Genomic DNA, 24,150 nt, shown 5'->3' with positions numbered 1-24,150 from the left:
TGATCTCTTTAATATAAAGTCAGATCATTCTGAATCTCATTGCCTCGCTCTCTCTACTCTTTCCAGATTTACCATACCCCTAGTTGTTCCTTAAATACACAAGGCAGAATCTCATCGTAATGCCTTTGTGCTTGCTCTTTGCCATGTTCTTTCCTCAGATACTCATTTCGTTTCCTTCAGGGCTTTGCCCAAAAGAAGACAACACTGGCTAACTTATTTAAAATTACCTTCACCCTCCACACCAGCACACTCAAGCCTCCATACTCTGTTTATTTCTCATATTCTTATAACCTCTAAATTTAGTTGTTTATTGTGTTTATTGTCTACAATGTGTCTCCACACACTAGCATATAAGCTCCAGAAGGGCAAGGATTTTTTTTTTTTTTTTTTTTTTTTTTGCGGTACGCGGGCCTCTCACTGTTGTGGCCTCTCCCGTTGCGGAGCACAGGCTCCGGGCGCACAGGCTCAGCGGCCATGGCTCACGGGCCCAGCCGCTCCGCGGCATGTGGGATCTTCCCGGACCGGGGCACGAACCCGTGTCCCCTGCATCGGCAGGCGGACTCTCAACCACTGCGCCACCAGGGAAGCCTGGGCAAGGATTTTTCAATTGTTATTTTTTTTCACTGATGTATCTCAGGGGCCTAGAGCAGTAATCTAATCAGTACAGAGTAAGGACTCAATAAACATTTGTTAAGTGAATAAATTAGATAGAAATGTATAAGCATGAAGGAAGAGCATTCTGGAATATAATCCCCTTTTAAAATCCTAAACGCACTGACAGTGATAGCAGTCATTTTTATACATACCTAATTAGGAAAAAATCAGTCTCTATGTTCAGCAAATCACCAAATAAACCCTAAATTTATGGAAAAGGCTCTTGAATGAATTCAATATTATCTCAGGTAAAGACTACTAAGCAGAGTGTGTAAAAGTTAAATACTTATGAAAACCAGGAATAAAATTCTCAAGGAGTCAAGAACTGTACCACAGCCATCCACAGAGATTGTAATTTTCTATACAATAAAATTGGGGTAAGTGAAAAAAAATGAGTTAACTTATGCAGAAACGAAAATTAATTCTGTATTCATCTCACACGAGCTATGCAAATTATAGTCAAAGTACTGGAGAAATACAAAGCTAAACAACTCTAGGGTATCCGTAAGCCAATCAATTTGCTGTGGATTCTCTGGGTCCCTTGTTCCCCTTCTCATGTTTACTGCCTAATATTTGACCACTTTACGGTTTGTTGGCAACTCTCATAAGAGAGTGAACTAGAGAAGCAAAATGAAACATAAGCAAATTAAAGCTACTCCTGATAGCAGCCAGGAGGAATACATTGGGATCTTTGTCTGGACAGTGAGAAAACATGTGTACTATTTAAAAGTATTCACTAAAATGGGTACTAAGCATGTTTTCTGGAAATCAGTTGCTAACATTGGCTTGACCCAATTCAATAAGGTGAGCATTAAACCCATCTAAAATAGAGTCAGCTGATAGAATAAAAAGAATTCACGATATATTTGAATGTGCAAAAGCAAGCAGGAAGAAAAGGAGGGTAAAAGGGTGGAGACATACAAGCCTCTGCTGTAGAAATCATCTACAGGAGGTAATTTAACATAATGGAAATGCATCTAATATAAGCAAGAACTAGGGCCAAACCTGACTCCACCCACTTACTAGCAGTAGAAACTGGGTCAGAATGCTTAACTCTGAGAACCTACTTTCAAATTTGTAAAATAAGGACAGTCATATACTTTCTTCATAAAGTTTGGTGATAAATTATATCAGTCTCTACATCCAAATTCCGTTTCTATCACATGTTGCCTGCCTATTTGGCCAAAGGCTGACAGTCATCTCATTTTAAGCACTCATCCTTTCTTTCAATTTTTCAAGGATAAAGCCCTGAAGAAATATCTACAGAGTAGTTAACATACGGCTAAAACTATCATGGGAAATTTAAAAAGATGGATTAAAAAGTGCAATTGGGACCTTTTGTAAATGAGAGGCAGCCTACTGGTAAAAATATGTTTTTTTCTTCAATTGTACAGGAAAAATAGTATAAAAGCTCTGTTTAAAAGTTACAGCAAGGCATCTTTTGGAGGAGGGAGAAGATGTTCTTCCTTTCATACAGATTAAAGTGCAGAAAATGCTTTGTTCTTTGTAAACTTACTTGAACATAAGTTCTATGGGAAGAGAGATCTTTGTTTCATTCATTACTGATAGTGCATATAATAGGCAATTAAGAAATAGATTTGAATGAATACAGCATACATAGATTGGCACAAGGGTGGTGGTCCATCTGCCTCTGCAGAAGACCATACACACTTAAAAAAAGAAGAGATAAATAATAAGCCAGAATTTTATTAGCACCTAGATAAAATGCAACACAACTATTCCTATACTTCCTAAACTTCCACAATTCTGTTGAAGAACTCAAAGCCCATATGCAGTATATATCTTAGCATATGCATATATATGAAATGACTAATATTTTTTGAACCAGGAAAATATGATTTCCTGAAGTGAACAGACCCTTCACGATAGAGAAAGAAAAAAAAGCTGAAAGTTTGGGGGAAAATGTTCTATTCCTCTGCCTAAAAGTCAAGCTCTGGGCTTCCCTGGTGGCGCAGTGGTTGAGAGTCCGCCTGCCGATGCAGGGGACACGGGTTTGTGCCCCGGTCTGGGGGGATCCCACCTGCCGCGGAGCACTGGGCCCGTGGGCCATGGCCGCTGAGCCTGCGTGTCCGGAGCCTGTGCTCCGCAATGGGAGAGGCCGCAGGGGTGAGAGGCCCGCGTACCGAAAAAAAAAAAAAAAAAAAAAAAAAAAATCAAGCTCTAAACTTTGATTTTGTTTCTTTTTTTAAAAAACTATTTATATAGAAAATTACATTTAAATTATTTGTTATTTAGATGTTAGGATAATATACAAGGAGCTAATAAACAGCATAACTTAGTTATTAATAATATATTAAATACCAAAGTGAACCAATGTTTTAGAATTCTTAATATGAAAACACAGTAGATTTGGACTATTTGGACTACCACAGACTGACGTAGGTATCTATAGATCTTGTCCTCAGGCTAATTATAAAGTAGTTCAAAGTTTGCCAAAGTAAATATCATAGCCTACATACTTCTTTGCCAACTCTCTCATAAAGCAGATGGAACCAACAATCGAAAGAACCATTAAAAAGAATTTTTTAATGAATTCATTTCTTTCTGAAGTTGTATGAGAGGAAGGTCACTTTCTCACTTACTAGCTTACCTTTTGATGTCCTTATCAATTTTTGATTGTACATATTTTTATGTATTATGCTATATTTATGCATTCTTCAATAGCATCTTTATTTATGACTTTGTGAATCAACATCTTTGTGATAGGAGGCAAAAGTCACTTAGCTAATTACACATGCTTGATAAGCTGCATAATAATAACCACTGCAGTACTGTACATTAGTTGAAAGCATATAAATTACTGCAGTTATTCTCATTTGGGAAAAAACAAGAGACTTTTTTAGTTATCTAAAACATCTTTGTTGCCTCCATATCTACCTTCTTAAGTATACTATTCTTTTAACCCAAATCATGACATTAATAATAAAATAAAGGTTAAATTCCATTCTATCAGTCTGACCAAAGAAATAAGAACAAAAACAAAACAAAACTCAATTTAATGCAAATACTTCTGATCTGCAATTGAGGATTTGGTGATATGAAGCTTCTTCCACATAATGCAATCCCAGTGAAAATAAAACAGTTTAGACGTTCCCCACCCCACAAGAATGTTGTAATGAAATCTGACTTGGTCCAGCCAGGAGATTAGAAATGCACAGAGAGAGAGAGAATGTACAGAACTGGAATATTAATATGACTTCTGTATGAAGATTGAAAATTCTACAAAGTTATAATAAGGTCAAAATAACACAGATAATTTACTGCCAGAGAAAATCATACTCTCCTATGAGTGATTTACTAGATGTTCTATAAAAATGGAGTGTGGACAAGCTACATTCAGATGCAAGCTTGCAGCTGTCAGTGTCTACATTTGCTCAATCTGGCTAGAGGATGCTTTGAAGGTTGATTTAATTGTAGCTTCTGAATCATGTTCTTCCCTATGTTTTAAATTGTTTAACATAAATATAAAAATGTTAAAGCAATTTTAAGACTGTAAATATTTAGTATAAAAAGCTGCAAAATCTCATTTTTTTTCTGGAAGAGTGACTGAAAACGGAAAGACTGTCTGGGAAAAAATACCATTACTTAATAATGGTAATTGCCCAACAGTTATGGCAAATTTACCCTTATATGAGAAAGTTCATAGAGTGTTCAGAAGGAATTAAGGATAAACAAACAAAAAACTAGGTTTGTGACTGAACTGATCAATTTTAAGAGAAAAAGGAATCTATTATCTATAGAAAAGGGTTCAGAGATCAAAGCTGAACAGCTGGGAAGGCAGCATCTTTGCGTTCCCTGCAGGCAATATAATAACCTAAGTATTTTTTCTCTATACACAAACTCAAAGCAGAGATTCAACTCCTGTCCATGCCACCAGCGCCAGCACACAGGGCACCACCAATGAGCTCTGTCAATGTCATCTACTCAGCTAGAGCTCTCCTCAACCATCTTCCTATTCTTTGACAGGCTTCATTAAATTCCAAATATCGCCTAACCATTCACTTCCCAGCATCAGCAAATCATCCTTAGGGAGAATATCTTGTTCTTCCTCTGCAAGCTGTTTCCCCCATTTTTATTTTCACTTTTATACATACCTCCTTTTCTACATATTTTCTTGCCGGGTTTTCTGGCACATTCCTTGGATATTCTTTTTACTGAAAAATGAATAGAAGACTAGAAAATAACATGGCGCTCCATCACAGACCGCCGGAACATGCAACACCACTATCTAACTTAATACGCTCCTGCATTTACTGAGTGAGAAAGATCCCCAATTCGGTGAGCCTGCACATGCAATGGAGAAATGTTGATGCATCTTCTCAGAAGTCATTCGGTAGGAAAAGGAAATTAGGAACCCATTTCTACCTTAATATACGTGCTGCAGAGGAAAGAAAATGAGTAGGCACAGGAAAAAAATAAGAACGCCAACACACATAAACAAAAAGAGCTGCATGCACACATGTAAAATATGTCTACATGCCAACAGGAAAAGCCATGCATGCTACCAGTACACATGAATTAATACTGTTAGAATAGAAAAATATAAATATATCTCCCTGTTTTTCCTGTAGTAAACTCACCATCCTCAGTTGGGACGTATATATTTAAATACAGGCAATCTTCACTCTGGTCTTGTACGTACGATGAAACCACATCCAAGTTATTAGTAAACCACACAGGAAGCATGACTTCCGGCAATCTGCCATCAATGATATTCTGGGGACACACAGGAGCAAACTGAGTAGCATTCCTGATATCCGACCAAGGAGATGGTGGTTCTGGAGGCTGAAAACGATGTTCTCCTGTTGGCGGGGCTGCATATGGAATGCCAAGAAACTGAATAACAGGACCCAAAATTTCATTATTGAGTTCTTTCTTAATCCCTCTCATCTTGCCGAAGTTGGTAGTCACCAGTGGGTCTCCATCATCCAATTTTTGTGAGAGCACGTGGGCAGCCTGAAGCAAACAGCCCAACACACAAAGAGTCAATGAGGCACCCAATCCCCTGTGTACCAAACATGCCATTACTGCTCTCCAAACATAAGTTGGCCACATGCATCTGGGCAGTGCCATGGTCCCACATCAGTTGTGTAATTGTCTGGTTGCAGCGAGGCAAAGGTGTTTGTATCCACTTGAGAAAAACCGTATAACGGTAGAATACACCTCAGATTTCTCAAAGGCGAGCTTGTCAAGAAAAGCTCAGAAAGCTCTTCATGTAGCCAGTATCTCCCATTGATTTCACATGTATTGAAGTAGCATCTTCAATCATCGCTATTTATCAGACCATATCCTATTGACCATTCTGTTTTCCATAGTAGCAACGTAGTGAGAGTGGCCATTGACTGTACATTTCCCTCTTATAAATCAAATCCAGTTAGCTGCAGGTCTATATCCTAGAGAAAATGAAAATAAATCATTAGTACAAACAAGCTAAAATAGACAGAGTGATAACTAGATGTTTTACAAGCTACAGAAATACTTTAATAGTGGCTGGAGTCAGGTGAGTTAAATACTACCATAAGAAAATTATGGTTTGATGTGAGATGACAGATGAAATAACCGATAATTAGAATATTGAGAAACTTGCCTCTTGGCTTTATACACATTTAATAGAAAGCAGGCCTTGTTAAAATATACAGTTTCAGGAGCATTTCACAATACAGGTTTCTTAAAATACTGAAGGTTATGTGTGAAATTTTCCCTTTATTGAAAGTATTCAATCACTTTAAGGGACCACAGTATTAATCACCAAACATACTAAAAATTAGAATTTAGTAGCAGAAAACTTTTTTTAAAATATTGGTAGGGAATTAGTGGAATATAAACAAACTTTGTAAGAATGACTATATATATTAAACAAACAAACAAATAAAAAGATGGTCCGGGCTTCCCTGGTGGCGCAGTGGTTGAGAGTCCGCCTGCCGATGCAGGGGACACGGGTTCGTGCCCCGGTCTGGGAAGATCCCACATGCCGCAGAGCGGCTAGGCCCGTGAGCCATGGCCGCTGAGCCTGTGCGTCCGGAGCCTGTGCTCCGCAAGGGGAGAGGCCACAACAGTGAGAGGCCCGCCTACCGCAAAAAAAAAAAAAAAAAAAAAAAGATGGTCCCCAATCCTGTGCTATATAGAAAAAACAAAGATTATGCTAGAACAAGAAAACCAATATTAGTTCAACTATGATCATTTAAGTGCAACTACCTTATAAGGTCATTCACCTTAAATTAAGATTCAAGAATTTAAAAGACAAAATGCCTTTAGACACAACTTGGAAAAGAGACAGAAGTTGGCATCATTTTTTGCAGACTTTTTTTCTTTTACCATCTAGCTAGCTATATATTTTAGATATCAGTAAATCTGCAACAGGAAAATTAACTTCTGAGTCAAAGTCAATATATTTTAAATTCCAAATGTTCTCACTACCTGTTAAAGATCAAAGGAACAATACAAAAAGAAAAGAGTGCAGCAGTTTAAAAGAACAACCATACCTAATCATAGCGTTGCATACTAACATTAATCAAACATCTAACACTCTTTACCCAGTCCAATTTAGGATGCATCAGAATAAAATGTAACATTCAGTGCAATGCAATTCACAGTGTAATCTTGCATTAACTGCAAAATAGCACACAACTGGACAAATTTGTCTTTTCTTGTTCAAGCAATGTTTTAAAGTGCTTAGTTTGAAAATAACAGTGTTGATTTGTATTATAAATGGTTCTATCCTGTCATATTATGGGAAGATTCCTGAAGAAGTGCTGGCAGTGAGGCTGTCCTGACTTTATATTATTGAAAAGGAGATTGCAAAAACTATATAGGGCAGCAGGAGATTTGGTTCAAGCCTGGTGTTCCTTTAGCTCTGAACAATTCATCACAGATGGCAATAAGAAGATAAATGCCTTTCTTCAAGAATACTTGTCTGTGTTAATTCTCATACCTTTGTTGTGAAAGCACATTAACATACAAAAGGCAGGCTTAGACCCATCTCATTTCTGTGCCAGAACTCTAGCATGTATTGAAGATTTAGCTACACAAACCCACTTCTGTTAAGAGTGCATAATGCTCATTCTTGCACAGAATCGTGGTGGGCCACAGCATGAGTAAGTCTTTCCTACTCACCTTTTGGTGTTAAAAAGCAGCATTTTGACACCTAAAATAGAGAACCTGTGGTGAGGACATAAAAGTCTCCATCACCATATTTTATTCAGCTTAATTTTCAAATACAGTGATTTCTAAAAATTCTTCTTTACATACTTGGTATCTCATCCAGAATAAAAAGTACTTGTTTGGCATATGGACACCAAGGAGGGAAAGTGGGGTGGGGTGGTGGTGGTGGGATGAATTGGGAGATTGGGATTGACATATATACACTAATATGTATAAAATAGATGACTAATAAGAATATGCTGTATACAAAATAAATTAAATTAAATTAAAAAATTTTTTAAAAAGTACTTGTTTGGTTACTATCAAAATAACACTCATTTTTGTACTCACAAATCCTTAACTGTGTTAAAAATAAAAGGGCTACTGTTTCCCACTTTAATGTGTTACTTTACTTTAACCCAAATTGTGGAGGATGAGAATTCTGCATTCCAGGGTAAATTTTCAAATACTAATGGTTAGCTTTTAAGGTTACAAAAATATCCCATTATACGTGGGCTTACCTGTATAATTACAGTATCGACCCCAAATATTTTTCAGAGGTCACTGTTATAATAATAACAGTTACCCAAGTTTAATGTAAAAATATGGCTTGTTTAAATAACTGAAAATTTACATATATATGTGTATATATATGCCTAAATATAAAGACTCTCAAATTTGTTGGCAGGGTTTTTTTTTTTCCTATTTATTGGTGCTTCCTTAGTAGAGTAGATGCCAAACCCTTAGTTTTTAGGCATTTACGTCTCATTTACAACAACTCTAAAAACTAGCTTCAACAGTTATCTCCTTCTTACCTACAAGGAACTGAGACTTAGAGGTTAAGTATCTTGGCCCAGGTCACTCAGCTAAACAATAGCAGATCCAGGAGCCCACTGGCATCTAATTTAAAGGCCATCCTCTTTATCATTACACATGATACAGTCTCTCCCTTCACAATGAACACTTTTAAAAAAATTGATCCTAGTGCATTTAAAGTTGAATTGTAAAAGTGTTTTATATTCCTTCAGAAGACAGAACAGAGGTAAATACTCTGACAATTTCATAGAAACAGAAATTTAAATGGTCTACCCTGTTCTTATTGGCACTTTAGATTTTGTTACCTTTTTTACCTTTTTTTACTTTACATTGAATGCAGTGATTGGGTATCCATATGTGTTTACACAAGATCATGTTAAAATAATAAGGAGTAACCCCAAAAAGCCCAACTTCATAATAGCATAAATGTCCATTAACAGATATTGACAAATGAATTATGATATTTTCACAAATTAGAATTCTATACTTCAGAGCAAATAAAGAACCTAGACCTAAAAATATCAGCAAGAATAAATCTCAATATTTTTGAAAAAAGATTAGATATAGTAAAATGCTATTTAAATAAAGCTTAAAATATGAAAAACAAAACTACATATTATTCACAGATGCATAAATATGTAATAACAGAATATTTGTTATCCATGGGTAGGGAGAAAAGGGTATGAAATTAGTTCTAGCAATTAATGCTATTAACTGACTAATTGGAAGTCTGAATGATAATCTGGGATGAGGCCTTAAAAGACCACAATTAACTACAGCAAGTTTTACAAATCTAAGATTTGATGGTGTTGGGTGACACACGCAAACACACACAAGCACACACATCTTTGTTATGGAATTCTCTGTATTTTTCTGTATGTTTGAAATATTTTATAATAAATACATTAAAATAATAAGGTCAGAAAACCCTTATTCAGCAGTCCAGGTAAGTAGATGAGCTTATCAATCCACACAGGACTAGCTTTCTCTGACTTTGCAGTAGGTGGAGATACTATCTCACAAATTCCTCCATTATTCCTCCCTTTGAGTTAAAGCATGTGCAATCCCACTGAGATAAATAAAACAAAAATAAATAACATTTAAAAAAACATAATAAATGGGAATATATTACCTCCTTGCATTAATTTATCATAACACCTGGTCCATCAAATAGTTTGTTCCTGAGTGACCCAGATCAAAGAGGTGATGCTGGAGAGAGTAGAGAGAAATTTCTAGGACATTAAATAATCACAGTGGGTGGCCACATGCATCCAATTTTTCCTTTACTCAACAAACATTTATTGGATATCTATAACGTATAAGCTATTGTGCTAAATCCTATGAGAATTTAAAGATAAGTACAATCTAGTCATTATTCCCAAGTAGCTACAATATTGTAAAGATCTGAATTTACTACACGCTTATCACCAGAGCTGCATGGAGCTTGGCCAGTGCTACACAACTGATGGTTGTTATTTACCATAGTTATGTTCTATAAAGTCACTGCAAACACTGAATTAGGGAATATGAATCCATTGCTCCGAGGGAAATGCATCTGTATACATACATGCATGTGTGCATGTGTATGTGCATATACACACAAACATATATTATTATACATATTTCACAGTTATAAATTATCATCTTAAACCCTTAAAACAATTCATCCTAGTAGAGTTTATTTTCTTTATTTTACAAAAGAGAAAACAAAGTTCAGAAGTGTTTAGTTACTTGTCTGAGGCCACCTCACTGATAGATGCCAGAATTGGGATTCAAATCCCCTCCAACAGGCCCCAGAGCTGGAGCTTCTTTCACTATACTGCATTCTCTACCATCTCCATCCTCTGTTTATCTCTGCGTGAGAGCTGAAACCAGAAGTCAGATCATCACCATGCTCAGCCTCAGCAGGAAGCATGCTCATGGGGTGACTCACATTTTTTGTTGCTTTGCTCATGTCTGTGAATGACTGCAAAAGCACTATGAGTATTGACTTTGGGGCTATGAATAAATTTTAGGGAACATGAAAATTTGCAATCCAGATCCAGAAATAATGAAGACTGACTGTATTAACTAAAGATAAATAATGTTTCATACCTATGAATCTATAAGTTGTTTTGAAGTCAGAACATAGCCTGGCAATGGCACTTAGTAATAATAATGGGATTTAAGAGTTGGATTTAGTAAGAATAATTTAATAATAATTGCATTTAGTAATAACTGGATTCAGTGGAGTGTGGCAGTTTACAATGGCCAATCCTGGCCATGTAACTGAAATGTGCTTATGGGAACGGCTCACTGTAAGAGAACCTGACCACCAGCAGATTGTAGGCCTATACCAAGATGTTTCACAGGCACACTGTCGGTGGTTCAAGACCTGGAAACAAGGGGTATCCCGTGGGACCCAGGAACGGGAGAACAAAGAAGCCTGAGTCTGAGATTTACAGACCCTATTCAGTGCACACCCTTCTCCTGCTGTTGCTCTATTATATTATTTGTCTATAATAAAGCTGTTCAGTGAGTATAAACTATTTGAGTCCTGTGGGTCCGTTCAGTAACTGACCACTTAAAGTAAATAATGTGTAATTCATTCACATAGTAATTAAAAGTGAGATGAATAAACAAATGAATGCAATCAGAAAAAAAAATGTTCTTAGGCTTTAAAAGGAGAGACAGGTCTACCTTGAATTAACAGACCTGGATAAGGAAAGAGTTCATGAATCAAGGGGAATATGAGCTGGGCCTCAAAGAATTGGACAAACACTGATGGTTACAGAAGGGGTTCCAGGTAGAGGGCATATTCTAGAAACAGTGGAAAAGATATGTAGTGGTAGTGTGGTGCTCAACCTCCCTGGGAGCAGCTCACACTCCAAGTAGAAAGTCCACACCAGTTTAGAAAGGTCTGGTCTTCTTGCTTCAATGCAGACCCACTCTGAGGGGCCATCCCAGACCCAAAGCTCCCTGTGGAAAGAGGCCGAGGGAGGAGTTGGTTGTGATTCCCTGACTGCCCTCCCAGGTGTTTTTCCCAATGGTATGCCCAAATAAACTTTTAGCAGGCAAACCTCCATCTCAAAGTCTTTTTATTTTTTTTTCCCTGGGAAACCTGACCTATGACAGAAAGGAAAGCAGCAGCCACATTTGAGGAGGGCACAGTTTAGTTTGGGCAGAACACAGAGTAAATGAGGTTGAGCACTGGATGAGACTGGAAAAGCAGGTTATAGCCAAATCAAGCAAGCACTTAATTAAAAGGCTAAAGAGTTTGGATTTTATTCACTGGATGATGAAAAGCCATTAAATGTTCTTAGCAGTGGAAGAGTATTATCAAATCTATTCACAAGAAAATTAAACTGGCAGTACTGTGGAGCAGAGATACCCAAAGCAGTGTTTTTTACACCACCACAAGAGAACCAGATTAGAGAAGGGAAGTAAATCATTGAACTTCTATGTATTGTAATTTTTTTATAAAGCAAAAAGAGAAAGAAATTAAGCTTTGCTAATATGAATATATGGTTTCATGCCAGTGTCTTCACGTGATTGTGTGATGCACACAGCACTTGAGATGTTCTTTGGAAGGTGATGGTTCTACACTGCGGTGGGTTTGCCAGCAGGTGGCATTTTGTTGTTATCATTCCTTTTCAATGTGTGGTGATGTATTAGAGTTAATATCACTGGATAAGCAGATGTATACCTTTTTCATCATGTTTTAGTTCATGTAACCCACAAAAAATTGGCTACTACATTAAGATTTTCCCACAAGATATAGATTAAAGGAAATACTAGTAATAGAATAAGGACAGGGCTTCCCTGGCGGTGCAGTGGTTGAGAGTCCGCCTGCTGATGCAGGGGACACGGGTTCGTGCCCTGGTCCGGGAAGATCCCACATTCCGCGGAGCGGCTGGGCCCGTGAGCCATGGCCGCTGAGCCTGCGCGTCCGGAGCCTGTGCTCCGCAACGGGAGAGGCCACAACAGTGAGAGGTCCGTGTACCACAAAAAAAAAAAAAAAAAAAAAAAAAAGAATAAGGACAAAAAAAGAGCAGAAATGAAACTTCTCCTAGTTCTAGCATAAGTTCTTCTTCACCTACATTGCAAGACTGAAAATAATGGCTATCTAATCATATATAATAACAAGCAGACAAAAATATTTGAAAACATCAGAAAGATAACTTTGAAATGCAAATTTATATCCATTTTAGTAGCTGTGAACTGTGCCCTAAGAATCTCTACATCTTGAGTTATTAATGAATCATGGGAAGAAGGCATCAAGTTTATGTTAAAAAAAAACCACACTGACATCTTTCTCATCACTTAGTGTCTATTTTTGTGTATGTTTTGCAATCTGATGGTAGAGATATTTATGTAGGAGTATAAGTATATATTTTATACTTTTTTATGATTTGGTTATCAAAAACAGAGGATTATGTGACCACAAAGGTGTGGAAACCATTACTTTAGTGAATGAATTGGTGGGAAAGAAACTGGAAACAGTTTTATTTTCATGTACAGTTTGAAGTACAGCTAAATACATCCACATTTATGTGAAAATGACATCAAGAAAAGCTAATATTATAGATCACCTAATATTTGCCAAGCTCTGTCCAAAGCACTTTACATTCAGTCCTCACAACAAAATTATAAGCCAAGTATTATTATCTGAGATGAGGAAAATGAGGCTTTATGTGGTTAGATAACTTTCTTAAGGCCACAAAGCTAAAATAAATAAATAAATAAAAAGGCAGACTCCCTAACTCTAAAGAATATGTCCTGAACCTTTATGATACATGACATTTTGCTTTGCTTCTGAATGAGACAAACTCAATAAAGTCATACGCTCTGTTTGAAGGTTTTCAGGAGAGTGAAATACACAGGACACGAACAGGAGGGAAATATGAAGGTGGCTGATTATCTTGCTGAGGTTAATTAATAGGTATATTTTGGAGCGGCTCCAAATGGTGTGGTATTGAAAGTTTTTCCAGCAACATTCCATAACCTGGGTCAGAGAGTAAATGATAGCTGTTAGGATTAGGGATAAGCAAGGCAAGAATGGTAGAATTTCAAGGAGCAAAGGTTATAAGAAATGGTAATTCTAGTGTTGAATAGATTAACTAAATCTGGGTAGGAAGGCGGGCAGAACCAGAAGGGTACAAGGAGAAAACGTAAGAAAGAGTTAGAACCAAAAATCACAAAGATGGGAATATCAAAGTTCAAGACCTTAATCATGTAGAAGTTCAAGGTCTATCACAGCCCATGTTGTGGCCATACCAACACGTAGCTATGGAGAACATGGTGACAAGTATGTACTGTCATGATCATCGTTAATTAATTAATAACTTGATTAATGCTAGCACCAACAAGTATGGACTGGGGCCAGTGAGCTAACTACATCATCTCATTTAGCTGTGTCTAAATACCATGAGTTAGAGATAATTATCATCTCTATGTAACAGATAATTAAACTAAAGATCAGAAACACAAAGCCACTGAAACACTTTTCAACAAAAAAAGAAAACATGTTTATGAATGTAGGGAGTTCCAACAAATAGAAAGAGATAAGGCAGAAGAATTTAGAGACTCTAAAGATAAACCCTGCCTCTTCCTCAATTCTGTCCAGAGCCTCCTTCTAGGAGGAAGGGTAGGCAGGCCTCAGTGGGTTCCCAGGTTACATCCCCTTCTCCCTTCCTTCACAGAACATGTAAGCAGGGTTCTACTTGTTCTCTCTCTCCTTGGGTTATTTCTACTCTGAATGAACTTCTCCAATGTTGTAAATAAATAACAGAGAAAATAGAATGTTATGGAGAAAAGACAAACCAAAATTTGACAGAAATAGGAGAAAAAACTTTTACCAACAAAATATTTTAACAGGAAAAAATCACAAGTATATCACAGAGGTTATACCTTGTAGCAAACTATCTTTGTGAAAAAACAGTATTAACTAAAACAAACAAACAAAACACAGCACTGGGAGCCATGGTCAGTGAATTGGACCCAACTTGTTTACCAAGATCTTCCTTCCTGAAAAATACTCCCCCCCCATCAGATTTTGCCTGGTGGGACTCCAGCTAGGATCCCTCAAGGTCTGGCTCAAATGTCAGTACTTCCTTCTCAGATCCTCCCAGTTATGAAAACACTCCCTCCCCGCAACTCTCAAAGCATTTGTTGCCTTTCTTGTAACTGAAACTGTAGTACTTTTTACTGTAGCAATTTGTAAACTTGGATTCCCTATTCATTCTTATATTATTACATCATTTAGTGTCAGGCACGGGGAAGGCCAACATGAAGGAGATAGGCATGGTGATGATTCCCAAAGAGACTAAAGTTCAATGGGGAAGACAAACTTTATGTAAATCAATCACACAGGTAACTATTTAGTCATAAATGCTTTGCCAAGAAGGATAATGCTCTGAGGGGAGAGTTAATGGGTCTGGAGTGGAAAGGATGATGTTCCTGAAGAAGTGACCTGTAAACGGGTTCTGAAAGATGAGTAGAAGTGGTCAGGGGGCAAACTGTGTCAGACAGAGGCAAGGGGAGACCCAAATGCTTTGAAGCCTGGGGCTCCCTATTAACAAAGAGATCAGTGTAACTTCAGAGAAGGGTGGGGCATCAGGCTGGAGAAGAAGTGACATTTCAAGAAATTCTAGGCCAAAAAATTAAGGATGTGAGGTCTTACTCCAAGTATGATGAGAATAATTATAATCACAAAAATAACATAATCAGGTTAGCCTTAATCTTTGAGAATAGAGGCTATGGCTTTTGAATTGCTGATTTGTAACTACCATCCCCAGAACAATTTATTACATTGTAGGTCATTGGAGAATATTTCTTGAATGAATAACCCATTCATTCATTATATTATTTTTCATTAATTAACCCTATCCTCAGATTTTATTTATTCATCTGTGATACTTGACCTCTGTGAAGGCATTATCTTAATTACAGCTGCAGTAAGAGGAGATAAAACAGAGAAGAGGTGATGACAAGTTGAAGTACAATGGAAATTCCTCATCATGCAGAGGTGTACATGGACGGTCATATAGACTGGTGACTAATTCCATTACTGTTTGGCAAAAAATGGGATTTTAAGATGCCATAACAGCTTTCTGACAACACAAAGAAAAAGAGATCTAAGTGATAGTGTTTCCTTCTGCATTCTGCAACTGAATATTTCTACTAAGACCATCATTACAACAAATGGCTAAACATTGGGTGGTTCTTGTTTGTTTTGTTTTGGGTATGCAAGTAAAACAATCCATTTAACATCTAACTGTATGAAACAAGTTTTACTTTCTGTTTACTCTGAACCTATTCTCAGATAGAATATCTAAATATTAATTGTTAAATTTAAAATCTACTGAGGAGTGTTGACTTCTAAATGAGCAAGAAGGTTAAGGGGGCAAGAAGGGCAAGAACTGTAAAACAGGTTGTTAAAAAAAAAAAAGCATGGGCAACAGTTTTAATGTATGTGTAAAATACCACAGGACACATTTTTAAAACCACTTGGTGACCCTGTGATTCTCCCAAAAGAAATGAATAATCACTCAAGAGCTCAGGAGAGACAGCTAGGTAGAGCTGATTACTTCCCTTGATATTAATGAGGCTTTTGTCTGACAAGAGCCCCTTTTGGGTTGCAAGTCAACGTGTCCAGAAGCAACTTAATTATGCCTGCCAGTATCTTTATAGAGAAGACAGTACAACCTAAGAGCAGTGCTACCTTCTCAATTCAGTATTTAAGCCTATTTTTCTTTCTGGTGAGTTGCTGTGCCTGAGAAGAGTGGAGAATTGCCATTCCTGGTGCCCTGCTTAATTAAATTCCTCTTTAAAAAATCCCATGCTGCCAGAGAATAGCTACAACTTTGGCAGAGGAAGGGCTAAGTTTCTCAGTATAGCCCTGTGCCAGGGTGAGTCAATCTTGACCCCTTGGAGGATGATTAGCAGAGAGGGGGGAGTTAAACCTTTGTGCCCATTCAGTCCTAGGCTTCTGCTGGAATTGGCAAATACTATAGTTACTATTGTTTAAGCAGTAACTGTCTGCTAGGAACTGGATTGAGACCACCAACTCCTTTCATGTAAGGCACCAAACAACAATAAGCGTTCTGTCACCCCTGACCTGGCTTAGAGCTCAACCAGTGCCCCAAAGGGGAAAGGCTATTACACTTGCAGTCTTCTTCAGATATCCACATCTTTTATTTTCTCTTCGTATTACAGATCCATTAGTACTACTAATAATAAAATTCAAAACAATGCTCTGTTCATGGGCCATTTGTGTAACAAAACATCAATGAATATATATTCACAAGAATTCAATATACACATGGAGTAAGTTTAAATTATTTCACCATTTAAATAAAACTGAACAATAGGAAATTTGTAATTATAAATTGCTTTAAAAATTGAAAAAAGAATTAATGGCCAAAATGCCAAACATCATTATATTTTAGATCTTACTGCCCGTGTTCTAAGTGTTTGAAATAATTTTTAGTGCTTCCAAAGTTCCTTGAGATATCACATTTTCTACACGGCAGAAAATAATTCTAATATACATTTTAGTAAAGTATAACCACAAATAATCCGCTTATACTTATGAGTTGATAAAATAATTTATCAAAATAAAATAAACTATAAAAATTTCACTAAAAAGTTTTAATTATTATTTACCTTTGATTAAAATGCAATCTTTTAAATATATTCCTTTCTACTTTTGGAATTTTGCACATAGCTTTAAATATCTATCAATTCAAACAAGGATTTATGTTAAGAAAAAATTAAAAGCAAAAATGAAGAGATCAGGTATTAAGCAAGAGGTTACCAATTTAGTTGTTAACATCCAAGGCTAGAACCAGGTCTCTATATTTATTTAGCAATATTTATTGGTCACTAGTGATATACCAGGCACTATTCTAGGTGCTGGGGAGAAACACACATAGCTTTGAAAAGCCAGACAAAAATCCCTGCCATTATGGTTGTTATACAGATTACTACTACTGTATTATTGCAGCATGTAAAATGTTTTACTCTTATATATTAAATAATTCCTCAGATTACTAAAGACCACAGCTCTAAATAATAGAAACTTTTGGCATCAATCTTAGAGCAACATATGCAGTAGAATACTTAGCACAGTTAAAGAGGTAAACAAACTAGTGACTTTTTTTTTTTTTTTTTTACCCATAAGAGAAAGGATAGATAACAATGTCACTTGCATGTAAAGTTTTGGATAGCTAAGTAATATAGATTTAAATTAAAAATGACAAATGCACTGACTTGAAACATAATGGTTACTGAAGTGAAACTTTACTCCTTTTAGCATTATGGTTAATGAATTGATGGCTCAAGTATTATTTTCAGGTGTGAATACTGTGATAACTGTTGGTCAATGTGATGTGTAGTAATCACTGTTTTCCTGGTCAGTTCTATCATAAGCAGAATGGTTGTCCTACGGGAAAAACTTATGCCAGTGATAATTCTAAGTTATTTTTTTATCAAATCAGTATTTATTGATTTAATGTGTGACCATGTTAAAGTTCCAATATGGAGTATTCCATACGACAGTATGAAAGTATTCACCATAACTATCTAAAAAAGAGACAAGATTTTCAATTCACTTTGAAATGTTACAACTAACCTCTTTTCTTCTGAAGACTCAATATTCATTGGGTGTTTCAAGGAAGAAAAAACTACTGTTACACACAAGTGATGCCAAAAGTCTGTATGAATAATAAATTAGCCTATCAATTGGATGTCTCCAAAAAGGCAGTTGTTGAGGAGCATACATAAGACCTTCATATTATTGCCTGACTGCTTCACTCTTCCCAGAATGTACCTACATTATTTAAATACAGACAAAATGTGAGAAAACCACATTCTAAGGAAATATTTGCCCAATATTCTCTCTTCTTCAATTTCTGCCCCAATATACAATGCCACGACCAAATAAATAAATAAGCAAACAGATAAATAAATCTACTTATTTTCTAAATTATGCCAAGAATTAAACTATAGGTGCAGGTAAATTGATATATGAGCAGATCTCCTACTGAAGCACCACTTACAGCACACCAAAAGGGATGACATGGGTTTTGGCAGGTAGCCCTACCTGTAGGCATATGTGGTATTAGAAAAGTAGACCACAGAGAAATGAAAGGCTACTGTGTGGCCTGTCTCAAGGGGACTAATACAGAACATGCCTGGATACAGAGTTAACATACTAAACCAAAATTGCTATAGAAGAGTGAAAACTGTGAAAAAGTGTATATTCTTCGATTTCATAAGTCAGACTCAAGCTCATCAACTTAAAGGCAGGTCCTAAGATGTCAACTGCATTTAGTAGGTCTAGTCTCAGGCTGGAACTTTATTTCCTGTGATGTATCCCTGTGATTTCTGATTTTACATCTGTAGCAATAACTTAACTTGCATTTGTTCCAAAATGAATTTCATGCTCAACTTGTTTTTCTTAATTAAACTTCCTTTAGCAACCCCTAATATGTGTATTATTAAAGCTCATTAGTCCCATTCATGTTTGCCTGTCATCTTTTGGCTACACATTCATATACTGAAGTGCTCTGTTGTTATATATAGGAAGAAAATTAAATAATAAATATGGGGAATTGAATGTTTTGTGAGTGTCAGGATGAGAAAGTGCCTGTAAGGCCCATAAGGTTTCACACAAAAGAGGCATTACTGCTAAAGCTAACATGCTGACACATCTCTCATCTATAAAGTCTGCAGTAATGGCAGTAGTAAAGCATTTTGCCATTGACTAGAATTTCTCTTACATGCAACGGAAATAGACACAGAAGAGATTATATCGACTGTTATAAAAAGACTTCATATAAAATCCCCCAAAAGTTTAATGTCTAATAATTTCAAATGTCTGGAGTGATTTACTAGTTTTCCCTGACTTCAGTTAAGCTTAGAGTTGGCAGTCTTTCTCTTTCAAACATGTTTGCTACCAAATAGGTGGGGGTTTTTTTTGGGGGGGGATATTGAAGGCAGAAATAATTCATATCCTTTTATAGCAACATAGCAATATTTGACATTGTCAATGTGAAGTCATTAATAACAAAGCATAAATAATCAAACCTGTTACTATTAAGGAATTATTCTTAGGAACAGTTGAGAATGTAGCTATCCCACAAGATTAAGAGGTTAGCTACCTCAAAATGTTTTAAATTACCTTTTAAAAGGCATTTAAATGGACACCATAAATTCATCGTGAGTGTTCTATATGTTCATTTTTTTAATGTTTCTGTGCTTTGCAAATTTGAAATATTAAAAATTGAAACTTTGTAAGTTTTAAGGGTTTTATTTTTTTGCATTTCTCAATAAAGCAGAAGAGATGGAAGATTTGCACTTAGAGAAGCCATGTGTTAAATTTCAACAAATCATTAAAAAAGGATTGCCCTTTTCATTTTGCTTTCAATTAAGAGTGTGTAGCAATTTTCTTTAAAAAAATCATTTAATGTAGAATAACATTTAACTGTATTTAAATGTCTCAAAATCATGGAACGAATCTGCAGCAAATGTATTCAGCACCCCTGAATGTTAGGCCAGCTAGAACACATGGAAAGCTTTCGAGGTGCAGCAAAGCTCCAGTGAATCAACATCAGTTTTTCCATGGTGATAAGCTTTGGGGAATCCAACGCTATTTCTTGTCACATACATTAGGAACTGTGCTTGCAACTTTCAGGGCTAATTGAGAGTTTCTATTTCATTACCCCCAAACTACCACATTTTGAGTTATTCAATAGCAAAATTGAAACAGCTGATCAAGGCTACCATGTTCTTTTTAATAATCATGACCAAAAAAAAAAATGTATTTGGATAAAGTAGAACAAATGTAATTAATTTTCTAAATGAACTCTTCAGGTTTTTCAATAGTTCTTAGAGTCAGCCACTCTATTAATAGAGAACTTTTATGTAACTGGGTAACTTGCTCTTCATTTACTGGCTACAGCTTTAAAAATTTTTTGTGGTGTATCATTTTGTTTATTTTTATTTCTATCATTATTAACGTTCCAAAGTGGATCTACCACCTACAAAGTTTACCAAAGTTTTATGTAGGAACTGCTTGTAGAAACCATAGAGTGGGCCAAAGTTTCCCCTTTTCATTTTTACTGCCAAAAGAAAATGGAACGAGGGACTACTAAGTATTGATTATTCTTGACAGACGAAAATATTGTTCAGCCATTACAAAGGCACTTTAAGCTGACTCTTCCAGCTTTAGCACTATGGCACATGCCATGACCACTGGGTCAGTGGTTGTGAAATATGCAAATTAAATTTTAAAATGACTTCCTTTTTCACATTTCATATTCTCCATCTACTTTTATAGTATGAACATTATATTCTCTACTAGTCTAAAAAGAGGAATCCCAGCCCATCTCCCATTCACCTTCATTAGTGATTTATTATTATCATTTAATATGTTACTTGCTAGCTGTCTTTTTTAATTTAAACTTTGAAAAAGATGTTAACATTAGTGGACTATGTGGCCAGGATCAGTGGCTAGAATGTACCAAAATGAAGAATATCCATTCTTCTAGTTCTTACTGCACATAAACCACGTGATTTAGAGCTGCGTTTAAAAAAAAAAAAAAAAAGGCAAACCCAACCTCTCAGGTATCTTCTTAAAACTAACAGTTAGGCTTGTAGAAACTATTTCTTACTGTTTTTATCATCTCTAGAAAAACTTACACAAAGTCTGCAGAAATAAGTAACTTTTCCACCATAGAATCCTTGGGAGACAAGAGTTTCATATTTTACTATTTAATCTTAATAAAGGAATGGCATTGTTCTTGTTTCAGTGTTTAGATTTACGAAACACATATACACACACAAATCCAGGAAGAAAGTTTGGTGAGGCTCCTCTTTTAATACCTGAATGTCTGATGTATCTGGAATTCCTGAAATAAGTATTGGGATGATTAGTGCTTTAGATGATATTGAAGAGTTGCCTTTCAATGAGTTCACACTTAATGAAGAGGTTTCAATGTTAAAACCATAAAGGTCACATTTCATAATCTATAAACAGAAACCGCTGAAAAAATATTTGATGCTTTTCTTTAAAAGATTAAAATGTAGAAAATACATTATTTTATAGTTTAACGATTATATACTCCATTTTATTCTAATACAGCTGAATGTCTGAGGTTTAAAATTTAACAAATTGGCCTTAAGTAGGAAAAACCAACTAAAACTATGATGCTGAGGTATTAGCTTATAAAGGGAGGGGAGTGCATTAACTTATTTAACTTATCTATCTACATATTTTAAATGAACCACTTCTTTATATGTAATTGTTCTGAACCTATGTGGACTCCAAAATTGGTTCAGAATAATATGCTTTTCTGATTCCAAAGCAACTTATAGTTTCCTAAGTCAATTAATATTCACTCATTTGAGTGATTAATTTTAATTATATCTGCTGAAATTGATTTTCCTACTGTAAATAAAGACGAGCTTTTACTGAGAGCAATGAAATAACATTTTAAAAGAAAAATTAAAAATAAATCCCTGAACTCAGCTGCAAGAAAATGTCTGGGAACGCTCGCACCGCTCAGTTGGAAAGACAAGTCAGTAACTGGCGAGAGAGGCAGGGTAGGGATCCATCAGAAATGCAGCCGGCTGCCTGGCGCACTTGCCAGCCTGGGCCCTCGGCAGAAAGGCTGCAACGCCTTCCTGGACTCGTCCAACTCGAAGAAAGTTACCTCGGACTGTATTATGCAAAGTCGAGCAAGTGAATTACAAAACAACATGTGTGGCCAGTCACCCACTTCTACTGTCTCTATCCGATGCAGTGACCCTGTAACCCTTTGGTGTTTCTGAGAGGAGGGAGAGGCGGGAAGGGGAAGGAAGAAAGAGCGAGGGAGAAAGAGACAATATGAAACGGCCAATTCCCCCTGCAAAATTCCCCCTGGAAGCCAAGACAGCCACCAAAACCGCGGCCAAGGCAGCAGCGATTTCTACTTGGGTCCCCCCCCTTCCACATGCAGGTTTTCCAAGGCATCGCTGCCGCCTCTCCTTAAAGTATCACTAGGAGAAAGCACTAGATCCAAGAGGGATCTCCCAACTGAGAGATTTTCAATGCAAAGTTGAGAGCTTGGAGGGTTGCTTGGCTTCCCCACCGACGCCACAAAATAAGGTTTTTAAGCTCGATCTAGGTAGCTCCCTAGCGATCCACCGGAGATGCGCGAGGTGGTCTACATCCCCCACTTCTCTTTCCATTTCACAGGCACCGTGTCCGCAGCATCTTCCGCGCGGCGGCACACAAACCCAGGCAGCCCCCTCCCAATAAAAGACCCCACACTTACCCTCAGTAAGATAAATCCACAGAAGGAGCCCCCTCATCTTCCCCCAGTCCCCTTCCAATAATTCAAGGAGACAGTTTCTACAACACTTCGCCGTCAAATTCAAGCTGAATTGCTCTTAAGTATTTACCAGTTCCTAGACGCTTATTTTGGAATCTCGAGCACCCGGTTAATTCTTGTTTCAGAATTCAAGATGCTTCCTTTATTTTATTTTATTTTTTTCTTCTCTAAGCAGCCGCAACCCCAGTTTTGCACACACCCCCTTCCTTTTTTTTTCTTTTTTTTATTCACCCACGGACACTTCCAAAACGTGTCGATTGATCCTTTTTTCTCTCCAGATGCAACCACGATCCAGAATCCTTGAGACTCAAAGCCACCTCCATGTAAATCCGACCATCAGGCGAGAAATACAAATGATCAAACAACGTTACTTCTTTCAGCTGCAATCAGATAATCCTACTAATCCAATAGATTTATCTCGATTGGAAATTGACCTCAAAAATGAATCCCTGGTGTTGATGTCCAGTAGAGCGATTTCGTAGCCCTGTTCAGATGACCAAAAGAACTGTGAATTCTTTCCTTCTTTCTTTTTAAAGTCTTTTTTGGATTCTGGGTGCACTGCTCGCAAAAAATGCCGAGGACCCTGGTTTTCCCTTAATATAGGTTTCTATTCCAAACCAGTGCAGGATGAAAAATGGTACAAAGATACCCCTAGTGGCTTGAGGTGATATTGCAGGGATCTCACTTTTTTTTTTTTAATCCCCCCTCCTCACCGTTTTTTTTTTTTTCCTCCCCTCTCCCCCTGTAGATAACTGGCTGCTATAGTAGTGAAACAAGAAGAAGGCTGAACAGAGATTAACATGAATAGTATGTGACTACTTGAAACAAATCGTCTGATCTTTCTTCTTTGTTTTACTTTAAAGACTGAATCTTCTGTGCTTCTGTCTCCGCAGTATTCCATCTTTTTTCTACAGAATTTTCCCCAATGGCTTATAGTAGCTAAAAGGCCAATTTGGGGCAGCTAGTGATTTCAAAGCAAATGTATTTGTTTCCTGAATAACTACAGATATCAAAAGAAGCCTCAGTATTCCTGAGATATGCTGTTTTTAGAAAAAAACCTTAACATTTTGTTTCCTTTAAAGGAATATTCATCTGTATATGTGTGTGTGTGTGTGTGTGTGTGTGTATGCATTTTTGGCAGGTTTTAGAGAAAAACAACCAA

At 36.7% G+C, this 24,150-nt stretch overlaps 1 protein-coding gene across 4 annotated transcripts in view; it reads right to left on the bottom strand.

The window, feature by feature from the left end:
* NLGN1 (neuroligin 1) overlaps positions 1–23,753 on the bottom strand; it is a 739,588-nt gene extending 715,835 nt beyond the window's left edge. For 2 of the 4 annotated variants that reach the window (XM_081235548.1, XM_081235547.1), the window contains exons 1-2: positions 22,932–23,753; positions 5,256–6,068 (exon numbers count right to left, since the gene is read on the bottom strand). In XM_081235548.1, coding sequence (XP_081091674.1) covers positions 5,256–5,748 — 493 coding nt within the window. In that variant the 5' untranslated portion in view covers positions 5,749–6,068; positions 22,932–23,753. Of the gene's footprint in view, positions 1–4,769; positions 4,830–5,255; positions 6,069–22,931 lie in introns of all 4 variants that reach the window. The other 2 variants (XM_081235545.1, XM_081235546.1) reach the window with 2 other exon arrangements.
* Positions 23,754–24,150: the final 397 nt, after the last annotated feature.

This window comes from Mesoplodon bidens (genome assembly GCF_964165515.1).
Source record: "Mesoplodon bidens genome assembly, chromosome: 5".
In the NCBI taxonomy this organism is placed as follows: Eukaryota; Metazoa; Chordata; class Mammalia; order Artiodactyla; family Ziphiidae; genus Mesoplodon; species Mesoplodon bidens.
This window is presented reverse-complemented; position numbering and strand designations above follow the sequence as displayed.